The sequence below is a fragment of the Podarcis erhardii genome, assembly GCF_964252035.2.
Source record: "Podarcis erhardii genome assembly, chromosome: 3".
Lineage (NCBI taxonomy): Eukaryota > Metazoa > Chordata > Lepidosauria > Squamata > Lacertidae > Podarcis > Podarcis erhardii.
In genome coordinates, this window is record NC_138507.1 from 27,032,590 (window position 1) to 27,058,216 (window position 25,627).

Sequence of the window (25,627 nt, forward strand, 5' to 3'; positions counted from 1 at the left end):
TGTTTGTGTTAAATTTTTCATTTTATTTATTTCCGGATTTTTTTAAACATGCAATTAAATTTTATAGGCACATGTGAATAGAGAAGAGAAAATAGAAGTATGAAGACTTCTCTTTTCATAGCTCCTGGACAATTTTTGGTTTTATGTCAGTAAAACGTAAGTCTCTCCCCCCCTGCCCCAGCCTTTTTTTAAAAAAAGCTGTCTGCTTTAGAGGCAAACTCGGAATAAATAAAAATATATATAATATAACATTAATAAATTCAAAGAACCTTGGATAAATCTTGGAAGAAATAAGGAAGAGCGCAGCAAATCAAGAGGGATTGCTCGTTGCAAACTGAATGGGAGCATGCGGGGAACCATTTGCAGTGCTGATGGTCTTAGGGACCTGGCAACTGACCAGCTTCTGATGCTGTCAATTTGCTATTAGGAGAAAAACCACCCAAGCCTCCTGTTTCAGCAGATGGGATATGTTGTTCATATATACACTCACGCAGTATTACTACAGGCTTTCTGCCAAGGCAAGTCCACGCTACATGAGAATGATCATCCTCTGGCTGTTGTGCTGCTAATACTGCAAAAGAGACCTTCCATTCCAGGAATGGTTCCAGGAGCAAAGTTTGTGAAGGCCAGGATCGTGGTAGAAAATATGAGTTTAAAATGTGTCAAAAACACCATGCTTCGTGCAATTTGCGAGGTTAATTTAAAATACGCTGCTTAAGTAAAAAAAATATTTTAGATTCATAAAGAGACTGCACATTCTTTTTGTATGTTTGTTTGAGGAAGGGGGTGGGCGTTTACATAGATCCTTTACAGAATCAATATAGTCTAATGATTGTCTACTGGTTGTGTAACCTGCTTATTGGGGATTGTCCACCAATCCGTTTGAAACACTAGTCTCTTCACAGTGCAGATTATTTACGGCTGTCGTGGACCAAAACTACTAATAGAGTAAGACTAATTGATTTTTATTCATTTCTCTTAAGATGTTATGGCAAATATATTTTAGACTGAATTATTTAAAAATATCCACAGGAATGTCCATATTTCATGTTTTTCAGTGAACTGTGCAAAGTTTCAATTCAGTATAATTTAACTATTTTGTTCCCATTTTTGCTACTGTGCCAAGACGACACAACTTGGCTATTTTACCTGTAACTGATTAGCATATAGTTATTAGAATATATAGCACTAGCTTTTACAACTGAACTGCCATTGCTCTGCATTGAAATAATTATGGTAGCACAATTAAACACATCTTATTTGCAGCCTTGTAATTAAAAACAAAAATCAGCATGGTTTTATATTAATAACTGAATAAAAGTAATCTTTTAACTGTTTTTACAAAAAAGAAATTGCAACCTTTCAGCAGTTCCACTTGGTCAGGAGGACGTCCAAGTATATAAACATAATATGCTTGGACTTCGAAAAAAGATACTGACAAAAGACTCATGAGTAACTCTGAAACAGTAATAATATCTTCTCAGAAGTAAGTCCTATTGAATTCTGAGGCGCTTACTCCCAGGTAAGTGGGGTTGGGTTGCAGGCTAAACCTAGCAAATATGGTAAATAGGGCTGGTCCGTTTTAGTTCAGTAACTGGCTAAACATAAAGCAGATGGAAGGAATAAACTTGTTTCAAAATGGAGGCAAGTAGACAATGAACAGTACAAGGATCTGTATTGTGGATGTGGACCAGTGTTTTTATTTAACATCCAAAAATGAGTTGGGGGTAAAGAGTGAACAGTGAGGTAGCCAATTTGCAGATGACACTTGATTATTCAGGTGAATACTCAAGGAAAGAGATCCAACATAATTTCTCCAAACTGAATAATTGGGCAACAAAATGGCAAACAAGATTCAGTGCCAGTAAGTACGTAGCACTCATTAGGGGGAACGATTTCCAACTTCATATATACACTGATGGGATGTAAGAAAGCTGTGAAAAAGGGAAATTCCATACTTGGGATCATTAGGAAAGGGATTAAAAATAAAACTGCCAGCATCGGAAGACATTTATATAAATCTATTGAGTTGCCAAATTGTGGAATGCTGGGCACACTTAAATTAAATATAATTGAGCTGGAAACGGTGCAGAAAAGGGCAAACCCAATGAGCAAATGTTAGAATTTCTTTCATAGGAGGAAAGCCTTTTCTTAAAAGGCAACAAATAGATGATCATGAATAGAATTTTAGAACATTACACATGGTTTTGACGAAGTAGGTAGAGAAAATACTGTTCTCCCTCTCTTTTAAACCTAGAAAGTAGGGCGTCACCCTTTAAACCAGTGTGCCATAGATTCAGAACTGCTGTTAAATTACAATAAATGTACAGAATTTGCTGCCACAAGATATGGCGACACAGCCCACTGGCTTAAATGGGTTTCAAAGAAGATTTAAATCCATGAGGTGAAATGATACTTCAGTTCTAATGGCCACAGCTAAAAGGGAACTCCAGAACGCCAGCCACATGGGGCCATTCTGCATTTACCATTTATAGTGGTGTAGTTGCTGTTTGATCCAGCGTTTGCCTGCTCCTTTTGGTCGCATATCGCTGTTATGAGCGAGTGAGTATGCTGCTTTCCTTTCCACACAAATTGTGGGTTGTGCCTGTACTGAGAAAATATCCGTACCTGTAGTAGCCTTGTGTTCCTCCAGCCAGTAAATTCTGGAGTTATTTATTTGATCACTATTATTTATTTAATCAAATTACAAGTTTGCTTTTAAGAAAGGGGGAGCTTAATGTGATAAGGTGGGGGTTTTTGATTTACTTTATTTCTCTTCCCTTTTAGAAGAGTAATATCTTTTTAACAACAACAACAAAAAATTTCAGTGTGATCTTTTGAAGAAAGATGACCGTTCATCTCTCTGAAAAAAAAGGCAATGTTTTACCTGACTTCCTGCATTTGAATGACTTGGGATGTGAATCTGTAGGAGGGAAGGTAAATTCAAAGAAATTCACCGAAACAAGAGAGGTTCATAAAAGTAGATGATGTTTAGCTTTTGTGCAGGGATTTTGAATTTTTTTTTTTTAAAAAATCTAACTTCTAGAGCTATAAAGTTGTTATCCTAATTATTAGGATGCCAAGATGTGTTTGTCTGTTTGAAAATATTTTGGTAAAAAACAATAGATTTCCATAATTAATTTTGATAACATTTTCAAATAAAAGTGCTGCATAAAATATTAAATCAAAAGCAGCTCCTTCCTGCAGGGCTACAAACACAATTGCACACTTTCAAGTGTAATGTTGATGTTCTTGTGCAAATGGTATCACAGGTGCACAAGTTTAAGTGTTATTGAGGCTATAATAATAGCAGTTGAACTAGGATTTGTGTAGCCTCTTTCTCACATACAAGACACCCATTGGATTTGCTTTTTGTGTTATGTGGCGTGAGCAAACTCGTGCAATTGGATATCATCCTACAGCACCTTAAGCAATTTAAAACCATATCAAATATAGAACACGATAAGTATAATAGCAATAATAATAATAATGATAATAATAATTCATCTGTAGCATTTGATTCATTTCAAGATATCCAATGTATCCAGCAAGCCATTCTGGTAAAGATTAAAAAACAGAATTCACTACTCATTGACCCCCCCCCCCCGGGCACTAAAAGTCATTGTGAACAAATGCAGTTTTAGAGCTCACATAAAAAACCAAGGTGAGGGCTGATAGTATGTCTCAGGGAAAGGAATTCCATAACTTGGGGGGCCATCACTGAGAAGGCCCTGTCCCTCATACCAGCCTGCCTAATCTCAAAGAGAGATTTCCAATGTTGCATGTAAAATAAAATTAGTAGTTACATGTAAATTGCAGCTGTAATTCATGCTTCTTTTTTATTTTGTAAAGGTTTTATTTGCAACGGATGACTTTTTTGCTCCTGCAGAAAATCTCTTAAAGGTAGGTATGCAATATCTATATGGCTCTTCTTTGGATTGCAGATGTATTCTGGTGATAAAGGCCACTGCGATCCACTGATGAAGGGTGGTATATAAATTTAATAGATAAATAAAGGCCAATTAACATTCTAACGCTTAAGGTATTGTTGCACAATTGCCTTTTCCAAGCTGTGAAAAGTTTTTTTGGGGGGGCCACACACTACAGAGTTTCCTTTCCTTTGTATAAGAATAAGCATTTGGCCAATTGTGGTAGTGATAATATACAGTAGTTAGATATTTTCAGACTCTGGCCTTAATGACTGTACATGGAAGAGTGTCTCTTAGGTGGTACTGGTGTGCAACATCACTTATTTCAAATGGCCTTACATTACAAGGGCTCCCCTTATAAACTAGCTCTGCTTCATTTGGGGTTGTAGCCCACCACATTTCTGAATTGAATTCCGTCCTCAATGGCACCACTATATGGTAGCTGCTGTTCATGTGCTAGGCCTTTTTCAGACTGACACCAATCTCAAGGGAATGGACACAGGCGTCTAGCCAGCCCACTAGCCCTCCTCTTGCCCAGTTTACTTTTAATTTGGTTCATTTCACATAACGAACACAAAACCCCCGAATCAAGGCATTCTGAAGCACCTACTATAAACATATAAACATTCTGTCAGCTTTAAACCTTATTAAAATGAAGGGCATAATGCAAGCACTACCTTGATCTTTTTTATATATGTTTGTTTAGAAACAAAGACCAGCATATCATGCAGACCTATTCACTGAGTTTGGGAAGTGGAGGGATGGATGGGAAACCAGGAGGAAGCGCATTCCAGGTAAAACAGCTGAACCGACATTTATTTATTTTTAGAAGACTTTTCTTTTCTGAGAGAATTTCTGAGATTATGGTAAGGAATCTTGTAAATAAATAGGATGGAAAATTTCCTAAATCTACATATATTAACTTTGGTTGGGTGTTGCAATTTAAAGGTTCTTCCTTTGCCTCTTAGGTCATGATTGGTGCATCATTCAACTGGGGGTGCCAGGTACGATTTATGGGTTTGAGGCAGACACATCTTACTTTGCTGGAAACTGCGCTCCTCAGATATCAATCCAAGCTGCTTGCTTGAAGCCAGGTAAGTTAAGATCTCAGGAACATTGTAGAGGTTCTGATTATGCTGTATCAGAACACGGAAAGGTGACAGGAAAGGGATCCTAGTCACGTTGCCTGAAACCCAGTGGGAGATGAGCATCATTGAGAGAGACCATACTTTTCTTCAAGGCCTAGGGCCATAGCTGTCAACTTTCAGATTTGAAAATAAGGGATCAGCAGCCTCACCTGTCCCGGGGACAGTCTACGGGTTATCTAACAATCCAGGATAGCAGCGGGAAGCAGTGCTGGAATATGGGAATTTCCCGCAAAAAAGGGGAAGGTTGACAGCTATGCCTAGGGCTAGAGCAGGCATAGGCAACCTTGGCCCTCCAGATGTTTTGGGACTACAACTCCCATGATCCCTAGCTGACAGGACCAGTGGTCAGGGATGATGGGAATTGTAGTCCCAAAACATCTGGAGGGTCGAGTTTGCCTTTGCCTGGGCTAGAGGTTACGAAAAGTCATGGAGGGGGCAAGGGAAGCCCAACATGGACCCTCAGCAGGAGGGCTTGGCTATTGGGAAAGTGTGAAGGAGACTTTTTCAGGTTTAGCTACCAGGCACAGGATATCTAGGGGCTAATACAGGCGCTGGAGATCAAAAAGCCATAGTAATGTTTCACCATTCATGACTCTGCTTGTTTCTAATCTTCTATGTGGATAGTTACTGGCACAGAGCTATGCTGACTATAAATGAACAGCAAGGGTATCCAGATATCTCAGTTGGTAGAGCATGAGATTATTAATCTCAGAGTTGTGGGTTCGAGCACCACGTCGGGCAAAAAGATTTCTGCATTGTAGAGGATTGGCTAGATGGTCCCTTCCCACCATACAATTCTATGATTTAATGTCTGAAATGGCACAAATGTGACTAGGAGAGTGTGCACTGATTATGATGCATTCATCCCACGTGCTGCTACATTGTGCTAATCCCAACCTCATCTGCATCACAGGGACATCCTGACAGAAGCTTTCTTTACCCCAACAATATCAATGTAGTAAACGGCAATGGTCGTGTTGGCAATGATGGAAGGGGGTTTGTCTCTCACATATCAGCAGCTTTTCATTTTTTCATGTTTCTGCACGTGGTGTTCAAGGTCATGTTTAGTTTGCTCTTTAGTCTCCCCAAAGGACCCCTGCCCCCTTTGCCCTACAGTAGATACCCTGTTGCTAATATAATATTTTACGAGATAAAATAGTGAATCTAAACAATTAGCTTTTCGGAAGTGGATGTGGAAGAGGTTTTGATTATGCCCATATTATCTACTTAAATTTCTGTTGGGCATATTGTCTTTGCAGAGGAGGTACCAGCGCTGCCAGCAAGAGGGAACAGAATAGGAACAGCCGCTTCGGATGAAGAGCTGAGGATTGTCAAGGAGGTAACTGGGATGCCTGTGTAGGAAAAGCACCAGATAACACTAAAATTACTGTGTTTTATCAAAATGTTAAGGCACATTATTTTAGACTACCTTCACCGCCTATTAGTGTGGAGCAGTACCTATTTATCTACTTGCACTGGCGTGCTTTCGAACTGCTAGGTTGGCAGGAGCTGGGACCGAGCAATGGGAGCTCACCCCGTCACGGGGATTCGAACCACTGACTTTCTGATCGGCAAGCCCTAGGCTCAGTGGTTTAGACCACAGCACCACCCGTGTCCCAATGAAATTGCCTCTTGGCATCTGCAAAATATGAAGGCGGGGAAAGGGGATAGGCTGCACCATGCAGATGCCACATATAGGGAGTGACTAGCAGCAACCAATGGTGATAAAGGCCTATTATGCTTCTTAACTCTATACTACCTTCTGCTTCTCTGAACCATCTCCCACATATCCCCTCTTTCTCAATTTATTTACCCACAGCTCTCTCTGCAGCTCTAATCTCTAAAGCCTACTTTACAAATAATGATAAGAAATGAGTTGTTAAACCACAAGTTAACTATGAGTTATCCCAGACCACCAAACAAGCCATGGCTTGTTTCTCCAAAGAGAGCCAGTGTGGTGTAGTGGTTAAGAGCAGTAGACTTGTAATCTGGTGAACCGGGTTTGTGTCTCCGCTCCTCCACCTGCAGCTGCTGGGTGACCTTGGGCTAGTCACACTTCTCTGAAGTCTTTCAGCCTCACTCACCTCACAGAGTGTTTGTTGTGGGGGAGGAAGAGAAAGGAGAATGTTAGCCGCTTTGAGACTCCTTAGGATAGTGATAAAGCGGGATATCAAATACAAACTCCTCCTCCTCCTCCTCCTCCTCCTCCTCTTCTTCTTCTTCTTCTTCTTCATGGCTTGTTTCTCCAAAGTTTGGGCTGTTTTCTAGCTGCTCTTGCCTCATGGCTTTTATAATTCAGTGAGCGCCTGGAGTGCCAAACAAGCCAAGGTTAAGGAAGGGTGATGGGTCCCTACATATCACCAAGCCATAGTTAAAACAAACCAAGGTTAGTAAGCCACCAACAAACCATAGATTCAGATTGTTGGCAGTAAACAAACCATTGTTAAAGCTGCTGGCCTGGGTTCACACATAACACTATGCCATTTTTTAATTAATGCAACATTTGTAAAGGGGAATATACAAGAGTTTGTGATAGCGTATAAGCCTATGTGCATACAATTGTTGTATGTGCAAAGGCTCTGCTTCAATCTGTGGATATCAGTGGTGGGGCTAACACAGAGAGCAATGCAGGGGAGTCCAGCAACATTTCTCACTATGCACAGAATACATAAAAGAGAGCATGTGAATTGTGATGAAAACATTCTCCTATCACCGCTCCTGCTTTTGATGCACTTAGGTAGATCTTAGATATTTCTATACTTGTCAAATGGCTATAAACAACGGGTATTTGGAATTTCCCTGGAGTAAACAAGTAAACACGATGGGGACCACAAGTGGCCTATGGGGTTGTGCTATGAATGGCTGGTTTACCAGATCACACCTATCTACAAGTTTGTAACATTAGTCACCTACTAAGCTTGCTCGAAAGCACATCAAAGTGCAAGTAGATAAATAGGTACCTCTCCGTCGGGAAGGTAAATGGCATTTCCGTGCACTGCTCTGGTTTGCCAGAAGCAGCTTAGTCATGCTGGCCACATGACCCGGAAGCTGTATGCCGGCTCCCTCGGCCAATAAAGCAAGATGAGCGCCGCAACCCCAGTGTCGTCCCCGACTGGACCTAACGGTCAGGGGTCCCTTTAACTTTACCTTTAAGCTTGCATTAAAGAGGCCAGTTTTAGTGGCACTGCGCATTTCAAAAGTTTTACATCTGAGTTACGTAAGCACCCTAAATATTTTAAAGGTAGTCTTATTATGGGCATGGGGCCACCTCTATACCAGCTCAGGTGTATTAAAAAGAAATCTAAGTAAAGTTATAATTTCCTTGAAAGTTAACCAGCTAATGAATATTTATTTTTAGATGAGGTCAGATGAATGGACTTCCTTAGTTCCCATCTCAAAGATAAAATCAGGAAACCTTGATGCTGCCCACAACTATTTTGTCGCAACTTCGAAGCAAAAATGGACACACTTAAGACTCAACATATATCCAGGTAAGATCCCTGTCAGAGGAAAGGAACTTGTGACCTTGTTGCTGAGTGGCAAGTCCAGTTATCCCTGACTATTGGCCATGCTGGCTGGTACTGATGGGAGTTGGGAGACAATGAACATCTGGAGAACCACAGCGATGGAGCTGCACCACAGCTGTATATGTAACACCATTTGCTTGCATTCTTTCCTTGTTATTTCTGTCTCTCCCTTAACAATCATCATAGCATATATTAAGTTATATTCGTCGTATATTATTGTAAAATGTAACTACTAAAAATATAGAAATGTGCATATGCATTATTTTCTCTAATCAAAATATGTGCATCCTTTTCTTCTGGCGTGAAACCAGAATTAAAACGCTTTCCCCTTCCCAGATGGTGGAATTGCACGTTTAAAAGTGCACGGTACAATGCAGAGAGAATGGCCACTCTCTGGCCTGAACCACTTGAGTGATTTGGTGGCAATGGTGAACGGAGGTGTCTGTGTTGGATACAGTGATGCTCAGTTAGGCCATCCTGGGAATATTTTAGGTAAGAATCACACCAGGCTTTGTTTATAGCCACTGATTTGGTTTCATGTAATGCAGTGTGAGCATGATGTTTTCGTGAAATTAAGCTGTCAACTTTTTAGTGAACCGCTAAACAATCCCTCACAATTGTTGTTTATGGGAATAATCCATAAAATACTACGCCCATTAATGGCATGTATGCTCAGTAAACCCAGGTGAAATAAACAGGCATGGTGCAAGCAGTAGTGTTTGGTGAATTCCATTCTGTTTTAGCTGAGAGTCCAATGACATTGGTTAAGCATGATATTTTGCCCAGCTGAAAATAGTTTCTCCAGTTTATAGGTGCAATAGATGAATGGGCAGAGCAAGGCAGAGAATTTTGGATATAATTTTTCAGATATATTTTTTCATACTCATTTCCCCTAGCATCAGGAAATTGCAGTGGGTAGTGGTTCACACAGCTTCCTTCTGAGGAGAATGTAATTTCTGGTATTTCTTTTTTCCAAGACTTATTACAAAACAGGGGAACAGAGAACCACTAGTCTTTAACACAGTATTGGTTCCCCTAAACAGCCCGTTCTTGGATTCCTCTTGTTTCCCAAGACAGCTTTTTGCCTGGCAGTTATAAATCTTCAGCCTCCTTTGCTATTTATAGCAGAATTCCAAACACATGGTCATGGAAAATGAAGGTATATATATATATATATATATATATATATGAACAGAGTAAACATCATGTCTAGATGAAGGATTTATTAGAAAGACCCAGCTAAATAAGGTATTAATATATATCTGCAATATGGATGCAAATCAAATGTGATCTACCATGAACACTAAATTCTGGGTTGCAATATTTAGTTATTGAATTAGTTTGATTAATTAATTGAAAACGGTTTTGTCAGCTACAAACATGCCTGCAATGGTTCTAGGGGTTGCTCGTGCGTAAGTCGGCGCCACGCTTGGCTGAGTTACCTGGGTGAACCCTTTCTGTCCGGACAACCACTCACCCGTGGCTGTCTCAATCGCTGGCAGAATCCATCAGTGGGCGTTTCTTGAACTTCTTCCAGCAAAGAAGCTCTTTGATGCCTAGTCTCCGCCTACTCTCCCTGCGCGGAAGCCTTCTGCACAGGGAGGGTGTGGGCAGCGGAGGACCCGTGCTCTCCCCGCTGGTCTCTGGCGAAGAGTCATGGAGCCACCTCGCCAATTCCCCCATCTGCCCCCCTTCTCCACTAGTGTTACGCTGATTTCCTTCCCCAGAAGATGGGCTGCTTCTCTCCCTCCCGGTACGCTCTCCGGAATCCCTCTGGAGCCCTCCCTCTCCCTCTGGCTCCGATGGCAGTTCCCTGACAATGCCACTTATTAATTAGGGAACCCATAAGCACAGGAATGTGCTTAATGAAAAATTTGACACCCTTGTATTTGAACAGCAGATCGATATGCCATATCAGAAACTCATTTTGAAACTTCACTCGAATTAATGTTTAATATGTACAAGTCCAAATCCCTATTGGGTATGCAGAACTAATTGTGTGGTTCTTTGGAACCTGGCTAAAGCATTTTTCCCCCTTGGAAACTGTTGTTTTATTGTTAAAGAAATTTAATTAAGAAATCATCATTAAGTGACCAATTACATTATTTACAGTTAATTAGCTGAGGTTTATCTCATCAATAGATAGCCCTACTAAATTCAGAAAAAAATCACTTTAGAACATATAAAATTGAGGAATAAGGTGATTCATAGTTAAGACTTTTGAGTTATTCTCTCTATATAGTGTCTCTACTCTTTTGTTTTGGTGACTGGTTAGGACCAGGAAGAGCAAAGTCCATGAAAGATGGATGGGAAACAGGCAGAAGTCTGCAAAGGCCACCCATTTTAAAGGTAAGAAACAAATTATTTATAACAACTCCTATCCAATTCCTAAACATAATTCATACATGGAAGAATACTGATCTTTAGAAGCTGCAATGAATGTAAGATTTTCAGTATTCTTCAGCTATTTCTTGTCATTAAAGTGTTTTATTGATCTTTATGATGCCTCCCACAACAAGAAACACAAACAACAGTATATTGAAACAATACGTTTCCAGACAAAATGCAGTTTTTTGAGCGAAGGAGCTAACATGGAAACTGCTGCGTATTGGAATCCCCCACAAATGGATATTAATATATGAGTGGATTACGAGGGGGAATCAACCACTAAAAAAAAGAGTCTTCCTTTTAATTCCAGCTTGGTGACAAAGGGATCTTACTTGTACCAGGAAGTGAATGGGCAGTCTTTCGATTGGGACATTCAGGTGTTATAACGCACATAGAAATAGACACCAGTCACTTTAAAGGTACAAATTTCTTGTTATGTTAGTCTTATGTCAAACCCTCTTTACCTAAATAACTCTGTGAAAAGTTTACTACTATTCAATGTGTTTCCAAAGATTTTGGTCCAAACAGATAGATAGATAGATATGGAAGATTTTGTTAAAATTCAGCAGATTTTGTTATACTAAATCGAGCATAATGAATGTTTTAAAATTTTGTCCCTCCTTTCAAGCTGTAAGAGTCAGGCAGATGTTTTAAGAAGCAGGCTGTAGTGGGTAATATTCATATTTCACCTTTGAAAATGCCACAGGGTACTACTATATAATCTGTGCAGTATGATCCTAAGCATGTTTATTTTTTTGGGGGGGGGGCCTCTTATCACTGAATTCAGTGGAGTTTTACCTCAGCAAGTGTGCATAGGGTTCCAATCTTAAAATGCAACCATATATCTCTTTACTCAGAAGTAATACTTACTGAGTTGAATGGGACTTCTTCCTGGGTAAGTGTATATAAGATTGCAGCCCTAATTTATTTGGAAGGAACTATTAGTATATCACATTCAATTATTTTATTTTACTACTAGGAAACTTTCCAGATACGTTTAAACTTGAGGCCTGTATTTTGAATACAGAAGAAGAAAATGAATATAATGCACAAAAGTGGACTTTGAAGCAAGGTCCAAAATGGAACACACTGGTACCTGCAACAAAGGTCAGCTTTGAATCTCTAGATCAACTGAATATGAATATATCTATATTATGGGTGGGAAGCACTTTACAAAAAGCAATTATGAGTTCCAGAAAAACAAAAGCCACAAAAATACAACACCCACAAAGCGTATTCTCCTTCATGGAGAGCACGTGTTGTGGTGGGGTCTAACAGGACACCCCCTCTTGGTTGCTGGGCAGGACCATTTGGATGGCCATGACTGTGATTGGGCCAATTTGGGTTGTTGGGGGGATTTTGATGCTACCATTTAGAGGGTTGGCCCGAAGGTTATGTATTCTTGGCATGTAGCCTTTTTCAGTCTCTTTTGCTGCATGCATCGGATCGCCCGCCCACCCTTCCTAATTTAGGGTTGTTGCGTTTGAAATTGCTATGCCTGTCATGGGGTCATCTGCTTTTGGGGCAGGGACCCGGTAGGAATTTTGTCCATTTGGCAGATTGGCTGGTACTATTTGGTTTTCGCCTACTGCGTAGCAAATCGTCACAACTCGTAAGGTTGCGGTTAGGAATTGGTTAATTTTTGGTTGGTGGAGGGGATGTGGTTGGCAGTGCCTGCCCCTCCAATGCTGCTGCTGCAAGGGAATTCCGGAAGGGCTTGCCATGCTTTCATCCAAATTCCTAGTCTGGGGCTTGGGCCGCCCAAGCCCCTGGGAGCATGTGGGGAGAGGTGAGGGTCTGGTTCCCAGCTCCATTCTCTCCCCGATATTGTTTTCCTTTACTGGCTTTCGCTGGAATCCGGAAGTCAGTTCTGTCCCTGGACGGGGACAGATAGTTGGAACCAATGCCTACGCAACCATTCACATTTATGTACAGTGGTACCTCGGGTTACATATGCTTCAGGTTACAGACGCTTCAGGTTACAGACTCCGCTAACCCAGAAATATTACCTCAGGTTAAGAACTCTGCTTCAGGATGAGAACAGAAATTGTGCTCCGGTGGCGTGGCAGCAGCGGCAGGCCCCATTAGCTAAAGTGGTGCTTCAGGTTAAGAACAGTTTCAGGTTAAGAACAGACCTCCAGAACGAATTAAGTACTTAACACGAGGTACCACTGTATTTTAATATAGTTGTGGCCAAAAATATGCCAAAAATCTTAAACAAAAGTTCTGTATGAATTTAGATTTATTTAGGGGGTGGGTGGGGAACCTCGACACACAACTAGACAAAAAATATAAGATTGGAATGAGAATCTTGTCTGCAACTACTATTACTATTACCAAATTTATTGTCTTCTTTCTCCCCCAGCTTAAACCTCATACGAGACATTTTTTTGATGGTACTGCCATAAAGATGCTGGATGTGTTTACTCATGTGAAACTTACTTTTGCTCCTGATGGAGGTGTAAGTAGGATGCGTCTCTGGGGATTTCCACGGGCCCTGCCAGACATGAGGAAGTAAAAATGTTCTCAGGAAAAAGGCTCTGCAGAATTTCACTCATGGTTAATACAAGCCCGAATACAATTCATCTATCTGCATTCATTGAATTATACAGTTTTCCACATCATTGGTTCAAATGCAACAATTTGTTACGGTTGTACAATAACATCATTTCTGTAGCTGAATGAATAATTTACATATATATTTGCTAACAGGTTATCGGATTTGGAAAATGGTATTATTTATTAAACAATGTTAAGAGGCAATGAATGCAGCTGTCGGACAGATAGAGCACATAAGGTAGAAAGGTTTTGTTTTTGTTTTTTAAAGCGCAGTTACATATCAAGCCAGTTATATTGTTTAGAGTGTTGGACTAGGATTTGTGAGACCCGAATTCAAATCTGCACACAGCCATAAAGCCTACAAGTTGACCCTGGGCCAGTCAGATACTCTTAGTTTCTTGCCTCACAGGGTTGTTGTGAGGATAAAACAGGGAAGCGGCAGAACTGCATTTGCCACCTTGAGCTCCTTAGGTGAAAGGTGGGATATTAATGTAATAATAAATAACCAGGACTGACCCAAGACAGTTTGCTGCCTGGTGTGTGGCACTGCAAAAGGCCTCCCCTGCCCTGTCAATGTCAATAGTACCCAAAGCAGAAAATCACAGTTCTTCCATCCCTGGCAATAAGAATAAAATTTAAAAAAACTAATAATTTAATGGGACACAAAATCACCTACCTGAGGTTTTCCCCTCATTCTGCCTTGTGTGAGGACCAGCCCTATTCATTAAATAATAATAATAATCCTATGTGTAATCTAATTTTCAGTTTTGCTTGCATTAGTCCGGAATATCCAAAATATGATCTCATATATGATGCCGTTTATCACAGCCTTATTCTATGCTAACTTGGAATAATAAATAATAATAAGAATTATTCCTGCTTAATTTGATTGAAGAATTTGAGCAAGTGTGCTTAGGAGTGCAACGTTAAGTGATGCTGATCACAAATAGCTGAGAGATTCTGGAACTATTAATTATCAAAACAGAGAGCAAAACTGCATTGAACATCTGTGCAAGAATATGTTTCCGTATGTTTGAAGTTTGTGTGCTAAGAATCAATCTTGCATTATTATTATTTTTTGCTTAGATAGTTGTGCCTATCTTTTCGTTTGCCATCTAAAATTGAATTATGTTATAATAAAAGAATACTTACCCTTCCTGGTTTGTACATTGCATATTTTATATTCTGTGCTTCCATCTTTTCCTATTGACCCAAAAAATGTATTTAACTTTTGTTGGTGCTTCTGGTTGTTTGTTTTGTTTTGTTTTGTTTTGTTTTGTTTTGTTTTGTTTTGTTTTGCTTTGGAGATCTCCTACTCAATCACCTTTATTTGTGGTTAACTTTGCCCCAGACATGGGTAGGCAAACTAAGGCCCGGGGCCCAGATCCGGCCCAATTACCTTCTAAATCCAGCCTGCGGATGGTCCTGGAATCAGCGTGTTTTTACATGAGTAGAATGTGTCCTTTTATTTAACATGCATCTCTGGGTTATTTGTGGGGCATAGGAATTCGTTCATTCCTCCCCCCCCCCAAAAAAAAATATAGTCCTGCCCCCCACAAGTTCTGAGGGACAGTGGACCTGCTGAAAAAGTTTGCCGACCAGAGCTAAAACGGTGGAGGTTGGAAAACGGATGTATAACACCCCTTTATTCTAGTAAGAATAAACGAAAAGATTTGATGAAAATAAATAGGCCTGCTTCTCTGAGCGCTCCATGAATGGGAGAACACCCCTTTTAGAGCCAAGTCACATGTAATAATAAAATTAATATATTAAAAAAAAAAACATGGTTAGATACTCAGTGTGGTATTGAACTGGGATTGATTTAAGAGTAGACCCAATGAAATTAATAAATAGGACTAAGCTTGGCCCACTCTGGGTAAAACAGAGTTGAATCCCAGGGCCGGATTTAGGTTTGATAAGCTACTGAAGGTAATGGGGCCCTTTATACTTCCAGCTGTCCTTTGGCGACAACAAATTGTTGCTGTTTTTTGTGTTGAATATATGCTAAATGGTAATTTATGGACCTAACAGGTATCTAAAGCTATTTGCCACTGTTGATGTATGTAGGTATATTTTATTTGTTTTTTATCTTATATTTTGGAAATGTACATCCAGATATTTTTTTTCTTTAAATTTTTTGGGGTCCCCCAAGAGAGTGGGGCCCTAAACTATAGCTTGTTTAGCTTATGCACTTATCGAAACAAAAATAATAGTAATAAAAAACAAAACAAAAAAATCCTTCCAGTAGCACCTTAGAGACCAACTAAGTTTGTTGTTGGTATGAGCTTTCATGTGCATGCACACTTCTTCAGATACGGCTATGCTCGTTTACCTAGGAGTCAGCCGCAATGAACACGATTTGGCATTGCACTGGGAGGCTTAAAAAACGTTTGCTTGCTTGTATCCCTCTCTCACACAAAGTCACGCCCTGAGCCGGCCTCCCCTTCCAATATCTTGCTTTCCACACGATCAGGTCCCGGCTGATTCTTGCAAAAGAAAAAAAAAAAAAGGGGGGGGGGAGATCTGTTTCCTCCTTATTTTGAAATGCCCTCCCTTTCCCACAAGTGCATTTGCGTTGCTCCGAGAGATCTGCAGAAGGTTGTGCAGATTTAGCAGGGCTGGCTCGTCGGTTGTTTTCTCAGTTCTCTCAACGAAGGCAGGAAACACACAACTTGGGTTTTGTTTTGTTTGCATCAAGGAGAGGGCATAGCAATAAGCCCAGGCGGGACGCGAGGCAGCAATCGATCTGTGTTGTGTGGGGAAAAGAATCAGGAGACGGTGACCAGGAGAAGGAGAGGGGATAACTTTGCACCCCCAGAAAGGGGGGGGGGTGCGTAGTTGCAACTCTCTGAGGAGACAGCAATGAGGAGGAAGAGGAAGGCGCTGCGGGGTTTTCACCCTTTTATTTTAAACTGGAAATGAAGCGCGCGGTGAGTGAGGACTTCTAGATAATGGAGAAACTCCCGAGGAAAGGAAGAGTCCTTGGTTTGAGGGGAGCTGGTCGTTGCTGCTGCACGTTTTCCTTGACCCTTAATAAGTGGGGCAGGCGGGTCTCGCGCTTCCCGCCTTCCAAGGCTTCGGGATCGCGCGCAGCCCTCAGGGCGCGCCTGGGAATCCCTTTGTAGCCTGAGCCACCTCCCTCCCTCTCCCAATGCGTTTCCAGGGAAACCCTTGTGGGGACCTATTTTGTTGGCTGAGGGCTGCAGTCACAATCCTGCCACACACATTGCGTGATGTCAGGCTTTTATGTATTGGGGGTGTGAGGCTCAGGTGGGAGAGAGAGAGAGAGAGAGAGAAAGTTGCCCCCTGGAAGACTTTGGGGTGGGGTGGGGTGTCCCCACTTTGGTGCCACTATGAAGTAGGTGGTTAGAGGTCTGAACAGGGGATCTGCAGCCACCTCCTCTGCCCCAGTTCCCTTTGCTTTGGGGGTGTATGGGAGGGGTCCTGGATTTGATTTTGGGGGTTTCCTTTTTTAAATGCACTGCTGTATATTTTGTGTTCTTCCCCAAACGCCACTCCTCCCCAGCCCTCGCTGTCTGTCTGAACTGGTGACTTCAGTATGGTGGGAGCGACTCGGCCTCGAGCCGTCTATAGCTTGACAGATGTCACCCCTGCCCGGACGATTTGGGTGTACCGTAATGGCGACCCCTTCTATTTGGGAAGGAAGTTTGTGATCAACCACCGCTACGTGCCTAACTTCGAAGCCTTCATGATACAACTCAACGAAGGCGTGGCCACACCCTTTGGGGTGAGGAACATATACACACCCCGCCAAGGGCATTCGGTGATGGACCTGACCGACATTGAGCAAGGAGGCAGATACGTGGTTGCCGGCAGGGAAAGGTTTAGGAAACTGAAGTAAGTATGAAGAGGTTTGAACGGAGGCGATCAGGAACAATTTGGGTGATGCAGATGTAGTCTAGTGTATCAAAATGTGCAGGAACTCGAGATTTCTCTTCAATCGGAAACCGGAGTGGCTTTCCAAGACATGCATATTGTAGAGAATTTTCAAATGTTAGCGTTGCGTATGAAAGGATTGTCCCTGTATTTCCTAAGAAGATAGAATTGTAGAGCCTGGAAGGGATCCAAAGGGTCATTCCTGTGCAATGCAGGAATCACAGCTAAGGAATCTCTGAGGTTGACAGCCCAGCCACATTCCATTACCTAGGCTTGACACCTGAGTGTACTACACCAGAAAAAAGTACCTGTGTTGCAAAAGGTTTTGTGTCCCCCTTTCATCATGTGGACTTTGCCACCTTGATTTGATTTTGCAATTCTGGCCTTTCAGGTAGCTTACACGCTTTACAGAGACTGAATGCATCCAAACCATACCTGTGTAAAGGTAAAGGGACCCCTGGCCATTAGGTCCAGTCGTGACCGACTCGGGGGTTGAGGCGCTGATCTCCCTTTATTGGCCGAGGGAGCCAGCGTACAGCTTCCAGGTCATGTGGCCAGCATGACTAAGCCGCTTCTGGCGAACCAGAGCAGTGAACGGAAATGCCGTTTACCTTCCCGCCAGAGCGGTACCTATTTATCTACTTGCGCTTTGATGTGCGTTCTAACTGCTAGGTTGGCAGGAGCAGGGATCGAACCGCTGACCTTCTGATCGGCAAGCCCTAGGCTCTGTGGTTTAACCCACAGCGCCACCCACGTCCCTGTGTCGACATACCCAAATAGGGACTGGCCTGAATACAGGACTGAGGAACCTGTGGCTCTTCAGATGTTGCAGGACTGCTACTTCCTTCACTGATCAGAGTTGAATGTAGTGCAAAAACATCTGAAGGACTCCCTGTTCATTACTCTTAATGCAAACAACTTATTTTCCTGCTTTGTGTCTTCTCCCTTTCCAGTGCTCTTTGATGCTGTTCACTATTATGCTCTCCGTTGCCAATACTCTATCCTTTCCTCCTTCCCTCCCTTAGTTACGAGCCCAAAACAAGTCTGAAGACTCTTATGATTACTTACTATTTCACTAAAGGGTGATTGAGTAAAAACATCTAAGATTTCCAACTTAAATGTGAATCTCCTGTCTGGAATACAACAGTAAAAAGCATTATACCAACGTGTTCCTGACATTGTTCTTGCTTGGTGAATTTAATGGAGAGAAGTGCAGGCAGAAATTGGAATCACTCACAGATAACAATTCTTTGAATACTGAAATGCAGCTTTCAAGGCCATTTATTTTAATTCTGAGCAGCGGTTTTGAGTAGGCTGTGTTTACATTCCTCTCTATGTTGTAAGTGCAAACCCGTTTGATCAGATTTTTGTTTGAACCTACTTATGCCCTCACAAATGCAGGATGACTGCTGTTTGCATTTGTTTATTAGTGTTTCAGGGCAGAGGAAATAAAATCCATTTCCTTGCTCTTCTCAGAGTTCAATACATTTGGAGTAAACATGGAATGCAGAGGTTTCACTGTAGGTTACAAGTCTGTAAAGTGCCTATAAATTTGTGAATTTGGATGCCTGTGAAGTGACTATTCTTATACAGTTGAAGAATTGAAAATGACACCACACCACAGTAGATTTAGAATAAACTGAAAGATCCCAAGCACGTTCTGTTTATGGGTATGGTAAAGTACAGTAACTTTACAGTGTCATTTTTCATTTTTTTATGCTTAAGCATTTTCTATGAGGCAGTCATTTGTGGAAAACTTGAATGTTTCTAAAACAACAGTCTTGTAGAACCTTAAAGAGTAACAAGTTTATTATTTACTTTACTTTATTTATTTATTGAATTTATATACCACCCTATACCCCCAAGTCTGAGGGCAGTTCACAGAATAAAATCAGAATATAAATACCACAAAATACATAATCAAAATAAAAACAAAACCACCCAGGAACCCTCCCCCTCAACACTTTTTAAAAGGGCATAAGATGTCAAAGGAATGTTTTTGCCTGGCACCTAAAGGTGTATAATAAAGGCGCCAGGCAAACTTCCCTGGGGAGAGTATTCCACAGACGGGGAGCCACTGCAGAAAAGGCCCATTCTCGTGTTGCCACCCTCTGGACCTCTCGTGGAGGAGGCACACGAAGAGGGGCCTCAGAAGATTATCTCAGGGTCTGGGATCCCCACTTCATCTAAGTCAGTGAAAGCTTATACCATTTCTCTCCTGCTCTGAGACTTCAAAATGAGTTGCTCTTTCAAAGTCATATGCCTGGTGTAACTGGTGGTACAGCAGCCTCTTTTTCTGTTCTTACATTTGGACTAAGAAGATTCAGATAAATCAAGGTCCTGTATTCCGTGAGGCCAAATTTTTTAACTAAATTTGCAAGCTGTTGAATAACATTTTGTTTATTCTGATTATATTTTTCCTTTTAAGTTATTTCAGTATAGGGGCAAAGAAACCTCAAAGAAAGAAGAGGGATGAGGTGGTGAGTATTTGATCAGTGGCATTTTCATTTATTTGGCAGCAGGAAACGTTTGCTCAGTGTTCCTAGCACCAACTCATTAAAAAAGACAAGTTCAAGGCACCTTTGAAATTATGCTAAAGTCATGCTCAACTTCCATAAGCTCCAGCCAGCATTGCCCCAATGACCAGTGATTTTTAAATCCCTGGAGGACCGCAAGTTCCCCACCCTTCCTTTAGACCAGGGGTAGTCAACCTTTTTCGTGGGTGGCGCTGTGGGTTAAACCACAGAGCCTAGGACTTGCTGATCAGAAGGTCGGCGGTTCGAATCCCCGCGAACGGGGTGAGCTCCCGTTGCTCAGTCCCTGCTCCTGCCAACCTAGCAGTTCAAAAGCACATCAAAGCGCTAGTAGATAAATAGGTACTGCTCCGGCGGGAAGGTAAACGGCGTTTCTGTGCGCTGCTCTGGTTCGCCAGAAGTGGCTTAGTCATGCTGGCCACATGACCTGGAAGCTGTACGCCGGCTCCCTCAGCCAATAAAGTGAGATGAGCACTGCAACCCCAGAGTCGTCAGCGACTGGACCTAATGTTCAGGGGTCCCTTTACCTTTACCTTTAGTCAACCTTTTTTCTTGATGGTAAAATTTCCTTACCGCCCACTAGTGCTGGAGTAACATGTGGTGTAGAACCCCCTACCGCCCACCTGGAATCCTGAAACACCCACTAGTGGGCGGTAGGGACCAGGTTGACTACTCCTGGTTTAGACTAACCATGATTTGTTCAAGTTTATGCAAAACTGCAAACAGTGGGTAGTTTAAAAGTGGAAGCAAAGAAAAGAACCCCCACTGTCTTTCGATGCTGTAGTTTGCCCATAGAGAGACCTGTAAGGTTGGCCATGGAGTAAATAGACAGCTGTTTTAGGGAGATTTTAATCAGGAAGACAGCACTGGGGTGGAAAGGCTAACCTCTCTCCTCCCGTATACCTGCGGTCCCAATCCAGATAGTTCACATGCATGGAACATCTGTTTTGCCTTGAAGCGAAGGAACTTCCTCCTTCTGCCTGATAGTGACTCTCCTGCTGTGCCAAACAACAACTTTCAAAGGTTGCTGAAAAGGCAGTGGTTGTGACACAGCATGTTAGGAAGTGCAAATCATATATAAATTGGGACTTCAGGATCTTTGTAGATTTCTCCAACTTCTGAGCAAGTGTAGCAGCTTAAATTATATCATTCTATTTATATATACTGCCCGCTTTAATTATTAAATTTTATAAACCTGTTGCATCATACAATTTGAGTTTCACTGTTTTTGCAGATTCGACCTGTGGTCCACAGTAATATAAAAGTACCTTCCAAATGGCAATCAAACTATAATAAGCCACTAAATATTAGGTAAGTATATGGTTGTTGTTGTTTAAAAATAGTGCATATATTATGAACAAATCCTCAGATGTTATCAATGTTCTTCTGAAATAAAAAAAACTATAAAGATGGCTAGAGTGTTTGATTAGGATCTGTGTTCAAATCCTTAGTTAGGCATGAAGTTAACCAGGTGACCTTTGGCTAGTCATTGCCTGTGTCCGAAACATCACCGCTAGGCACGTCCAAAGTCTGCTTTGGGGGCTTAATTCAGCCAGCCGGTTGGTTTAATCTGGCCCCTGTGGCAGTTTATTTCCTGGGGTAAAATCCTAAGAAAACCTCAACAACTTTGGCCCTTCACTTCATCAAATCTGGCCCTCTTTGAAAAAAGTTTGGACACCACTGCATGGCATAAAGCATGGCTCACCATGCTCAAAGACTGGGGACAAATAAACAACAACCCCCATCTTAATGTTACCTATGAACAGGTGCAGGTAATCTTGGGCCATCTAGATGTCCCTGAGCAATTCTCATCATCCTTGGCTGTTGACCATGTGCACTGGTCTTATGGGAGTTGTAGTTCAGTAACATCCGAGGGCTGGAAGTTTCCCACACTTGCCTCAGAACAAGGGCTGCAAACGGGCATGACAGTCTTTGTTCCCTTTGTATGCTAGTGGGAAGGAGGAAAACTATTGGGGCACATTCATGGTAAACGATTAACTGTGGTTTACCATGTTATGCAGATGGGCCTGCTACCTCTCAGCCTAGCCTATGTCATAGGATTGCTGTGGAGAGTGCTTTTTTTTCTAGAAACCTAACTCACCATGATGTTACAGTAAGTGCTACTCTTTTTAACAACAACAACAACAAAACAGAGGTTCCAGTACCGCATACCCTTGAGTACCCCTTGGGAAAAAAAGCACTGGTTGTGAGGAGAGAATCATGTATGCCGTCCTGGGCTCCTTGGAGAATGGGTGGGATAAAAATACACAGAATAAATTACAGAACTTAAGTTTGTCTCCATGTGAGAGGAGTTTTGCAGAGCATTCTGCTGTCTTTAGTTCTTTTGTAGTACAAGGGAAGTAAGCAAAGTACCAAGCTTTCACAGTGTTTCATCATTCACAGCAACTTGTATTTGAACAATTTGTATTGCTTATCTGGATTGACGAGGATCATGTAAAGACGATCTAATTCTCACTTTTTCAGACTTCTGAGTTACGTAAAGAAAAAGGGCAGGGATGGGTGTGTTTAAAAGTACTTGAAAATGGGTTGGGATATCCTTGACCAGAAGGACTAACAAATGCCTTCTTTAGACTATTCATATTTATTATTGGCACAATATATTTGTTAATAAAATTCATTTTAATTTAGGGTTCATGGTTTGTATCTATGCCCTGAGAATTCCACTAGATGGCCCCAAATATCCTCTGATAGCAACCTCTGTGGCTTTTAGAATTTTGTTTTAAATATAAGCAGCCAAATATAAATGCTTGACTTGAGAGTTAATCTGAAATCAAGCTGGATTTGAGTTTGTTGGTGTCTCTGGTAACGTCTCTCTCTTACATAATAGATGGTGGTTCATATTTATGGGTGGATGTTCTGTATTATTTTGTTAATACTATTGCTACAAGTCTGTCATTGCCTTTTGCTTGAACAATAAAGCTATTTGATTTGAGACCAGAATTGTATATCAGATCATGGAGGTTTGTACCTTGCAATTTTGGGTACATAGCTGTACTATGGATGATATTTGAATATTTATAAGATAAAAATGCACTTGTAACCACACACACACAAAATAACAGTTCTTGTAATGTGAATTAAATATCTGTTGAGGTCCTGTTACTTGTGACGTTTAGGAACTGTATTCAACTAAGTTGTTACCTTTAATCAGAGTTGACTCATTGAAATTGATGAACTTAAGTCTGTGCACACATTAGTGGCTTAAAACACATCAGGGTTGCTTTCTCTGTGTGTTTTACAAGTTCAGTTTACCTATTGCTGTGCACATTAGCATGGCTTGATGTGTATTGAAGCCACGTGCTGTATGCCCACACCAGTAAGTGGAAACTGGGTAGTGATGTCTTCACCTTATGGAATTGCCCAACTGTTTCCCCACACAGTTTCTACCCGTGGAAATTCATAAGAAAAGCTCAAATGCACAGACCCAGGTTTCAATGTGACCATGTTCAAGTTGCCTTGAAGGTGGCTTGGGAGAAAAAACACCAATACGCAGTATTTCACTAAAAACTACAGGATAATTCTGGGCAAATTTATGTGTTCACGGATTCAAAAATGAGTGGTGGTGGCACAATAGAACGAGTAAAATCATCATGTCTATTAACTTCAGTGGATTTAGTAAATAGGATAAAATGGGAGAGGCAGAGGCGTTTATGCTGACTTAATTTCTTTAGAGGAAAAGGTGGAATATAATTGCGATAAATTATTAGCTTAGAAAATCATTACATTCTTTGATGTAATAGGGAAGCATTTCGTTGGAATGAAGCAGAGAGCTATAATATCAAATCCTCAAATATACTGCTAACTAGCCAGATTGTGATCTTTGCTGCCCCAGAATGAACCTTCTCATTTTCTGTCTTATCTCTCTGCAGCCTTTAGGCCAGGGGGTAACAGGTTAGAAGCAAATATGAAACACTCTATTAGAAGCCAAATTAACCAGCTGAATGGTTAGCAGAATCTTAAAATCTTGAGCTCTGCAGCTCTCTTAGTTTCCATCAAGAAAAGCCAGTTTATGCATAAAAGACTTCTTGAGCAGGGTCAGCTGTAATGGGAATACTGTAGACTGGAAAGAACACCTTTGAGTCAGTCTCTCACCCCAAACGTAATGAACCATAGCACTTGACAGACTTAAAGAGGAGCTTCATCCAGGTGATGATCAACACTGTGTCTGTAAAGATACAATTAAAAACCAGGCAACATCTAGCACAACATGTTACTATTGCTACAACAGCATATAATTAAGTGGTCCATCAAGACCCTCAACAATTCAGAAGTGATCTGTGGGGAAAAGTTTGAGAACCACTGCCATAGTTTTATTGATACACTCTGTGATGCCAAAGCAGGATGTGAAAGTAGGTTGGCGTCAAGTATACAGTGCTGGATCTTTAGCACTGCTTATATTATTGTATAGTTAAAGCTATGGTTTTCCCAGTAGTGATGTATGGAAGTGAGAGCTGGACCATAAAGAAGGCTGATCGCCAAAGAATTGATGCTTTTGAATTAAGATGCTGGAGGAGACTCTTGAGAGTCCCATGGAGTGCAAGAAGACCAAACCATTCTTAAGGAAATCAGCCCTGAGTGCTCATTGGAAGGACAGATCCTGAAGCTGAGGTTCCAGTACTTTGGCCACCTCATGAGAAGAGAAGACTCCCTGGAAAATACCCTGATGTTGGGAAAGATGGAGGGCACAAGGAGAAGGGGATGACAGAGGACGAGATGGTTGGACAGTGTTCTTGAAGCTACCAGCATGAGTTTGACCAAACTGTGGGAGGCAGTGGAAGACAGGAGTGCCTGGCGTGCTCTGGTCCATGGGGTCACGAAGAGTCGGACACGACTAAACGACTAAACAATAACAACAACATAGTATTGTAGTCATAGTTAACCCAGCCTTATATATCAGATGTGTTGCTTAGCTTTTCATATGAGAGAATAGAACTACTACCCCTTTCGTAGTAACATGCTTTAAGGAAGTTAACAGCAGTGTTAAGAAAAATCCTTTCAGCAAATCTTGTTGCTGTATTGTGTGTGTTGGCTCTTCGTTTGATTACACTATTACTGTAGGAGGAATGATGCCCCACTACACAGACACACTTTAAGCAGGGGAAAATAGAGGAGTGGAGATTTGGAATAGCCATTCTCCAAAAATATATAGGTACTTCAACTGGCTTAGTGTCTGTCTGTGATTTATCCAAACTTTTGCTTCTTTTCAAAGCTTTTGCAGCCCAGTTCAAAATCATATTTACTCAGAAGTAAGTCCCATTGATTTCATTTATACTTAACTTCCAGGTCAGTATACTTAAGATTACAGCTTTAGTCTCAAAGTGGTTCCATGGATCTTTGCAGGTAGAGGAAGAGCCATTTTCTAATGTGAGCTTCGCTGAAGAAATCAATTGATTCTATTATCTCTTTAAAAGGATTGTGGTTTATTTCCTCTGGGAATTGTTGAGGACATCTTTTGTCGGTATAGGAGAAAGTAATTGAATTTTCAAAGGCTGTATCTTCCTTGGGTTCTCCAACTGAACGTATTTCACTTTTGTTTCCCCTATCATGTCAGATGGAAATGGGTGAAAATATACAATACTATCTGATGAGTTAAAATGTTTTGTCGAAGAGGTTGAGATTTGAAG

General features: G+C 41.3%; 2 protein-coding genes across 8 annotated transcripts in view; both read left to right on the forward strand.

Moving 5' to 3' along the window:
- Nucleotides 1-873: 873 nt before the first annotated feature.
- On the forward strand, nt 874-14,280 carry ALLC (allantoicase). Of its 2 annotated transcripts, none has more exons than XM_081857297.1 (12): nt 874-948; nt 2,788-2,937; nt 3,853-3,903; nt 4,636-4,723; nt 4,898-5,023; nt 6,337-6,416; nt 8,436-8,568; nt 8,941-9,096; nt 10,880-10,953; nt 11,303-11,411; nt 11,972-12,099; nt 13,358-14,280. In XM_081857297.1, the coding sequence occupies exons 2-12, from the start codon at nt 2,848-2,850 to the stop codon at nt 13,508-13,510; spliced, it is 1,188 nt and encodes a 395-aa protein (XP_081713423.1). In that variant the 5' UTR covers nt 874-948; nt 2,788-2,847; the 3' UTR covers nt 13,511-14,280. The 2 variants fall into 2 exon arrangements, with proteins under 2 accessions (XP_081713423.1, XP_081713424.1); XM_081857298.1 differs by lacking the exon at nt 874-948 and adding an exon at nt 1,377-1,522.
- Nucleotides 14,281-16,636: 2,356 nt separating this feature from the next.
- Nucleotides 16,637-25,627, forward strand: part of DCDC2C (doublecortin domain containing 2C) — a 59,521-nt gene continuing 50,530 nt past the window's right edge. For 4 of the 6 annotated variants that reach the window (XR_014155152.1, XR_014155153.1, XR_014155154.1 and 1 more), the window contains exons 1-3: nt 16,638-17,409; nt 19,877-19,928; nt 21,217-21,293. Coding sequence is in view for 3 of the 6 variants with exons in the window: in XM_081857154.1 (XP_081713280.1) it covers nt 17,111-17,409; nt 19,877-19,928; nt 21,217-21,293 (428 nt within the window). In the remaining 3 variants the exon portion in view is untranslated. Of the gene's footprint in view, nt 17,410-19,876; nt 19,929-21,216; nt 21,294-25,627 lie in introns of all 6 variants that reach the window. The other 2 variants (XM_081857155.1, XM_081857156.1) reach the window with 2 other exon arrangements.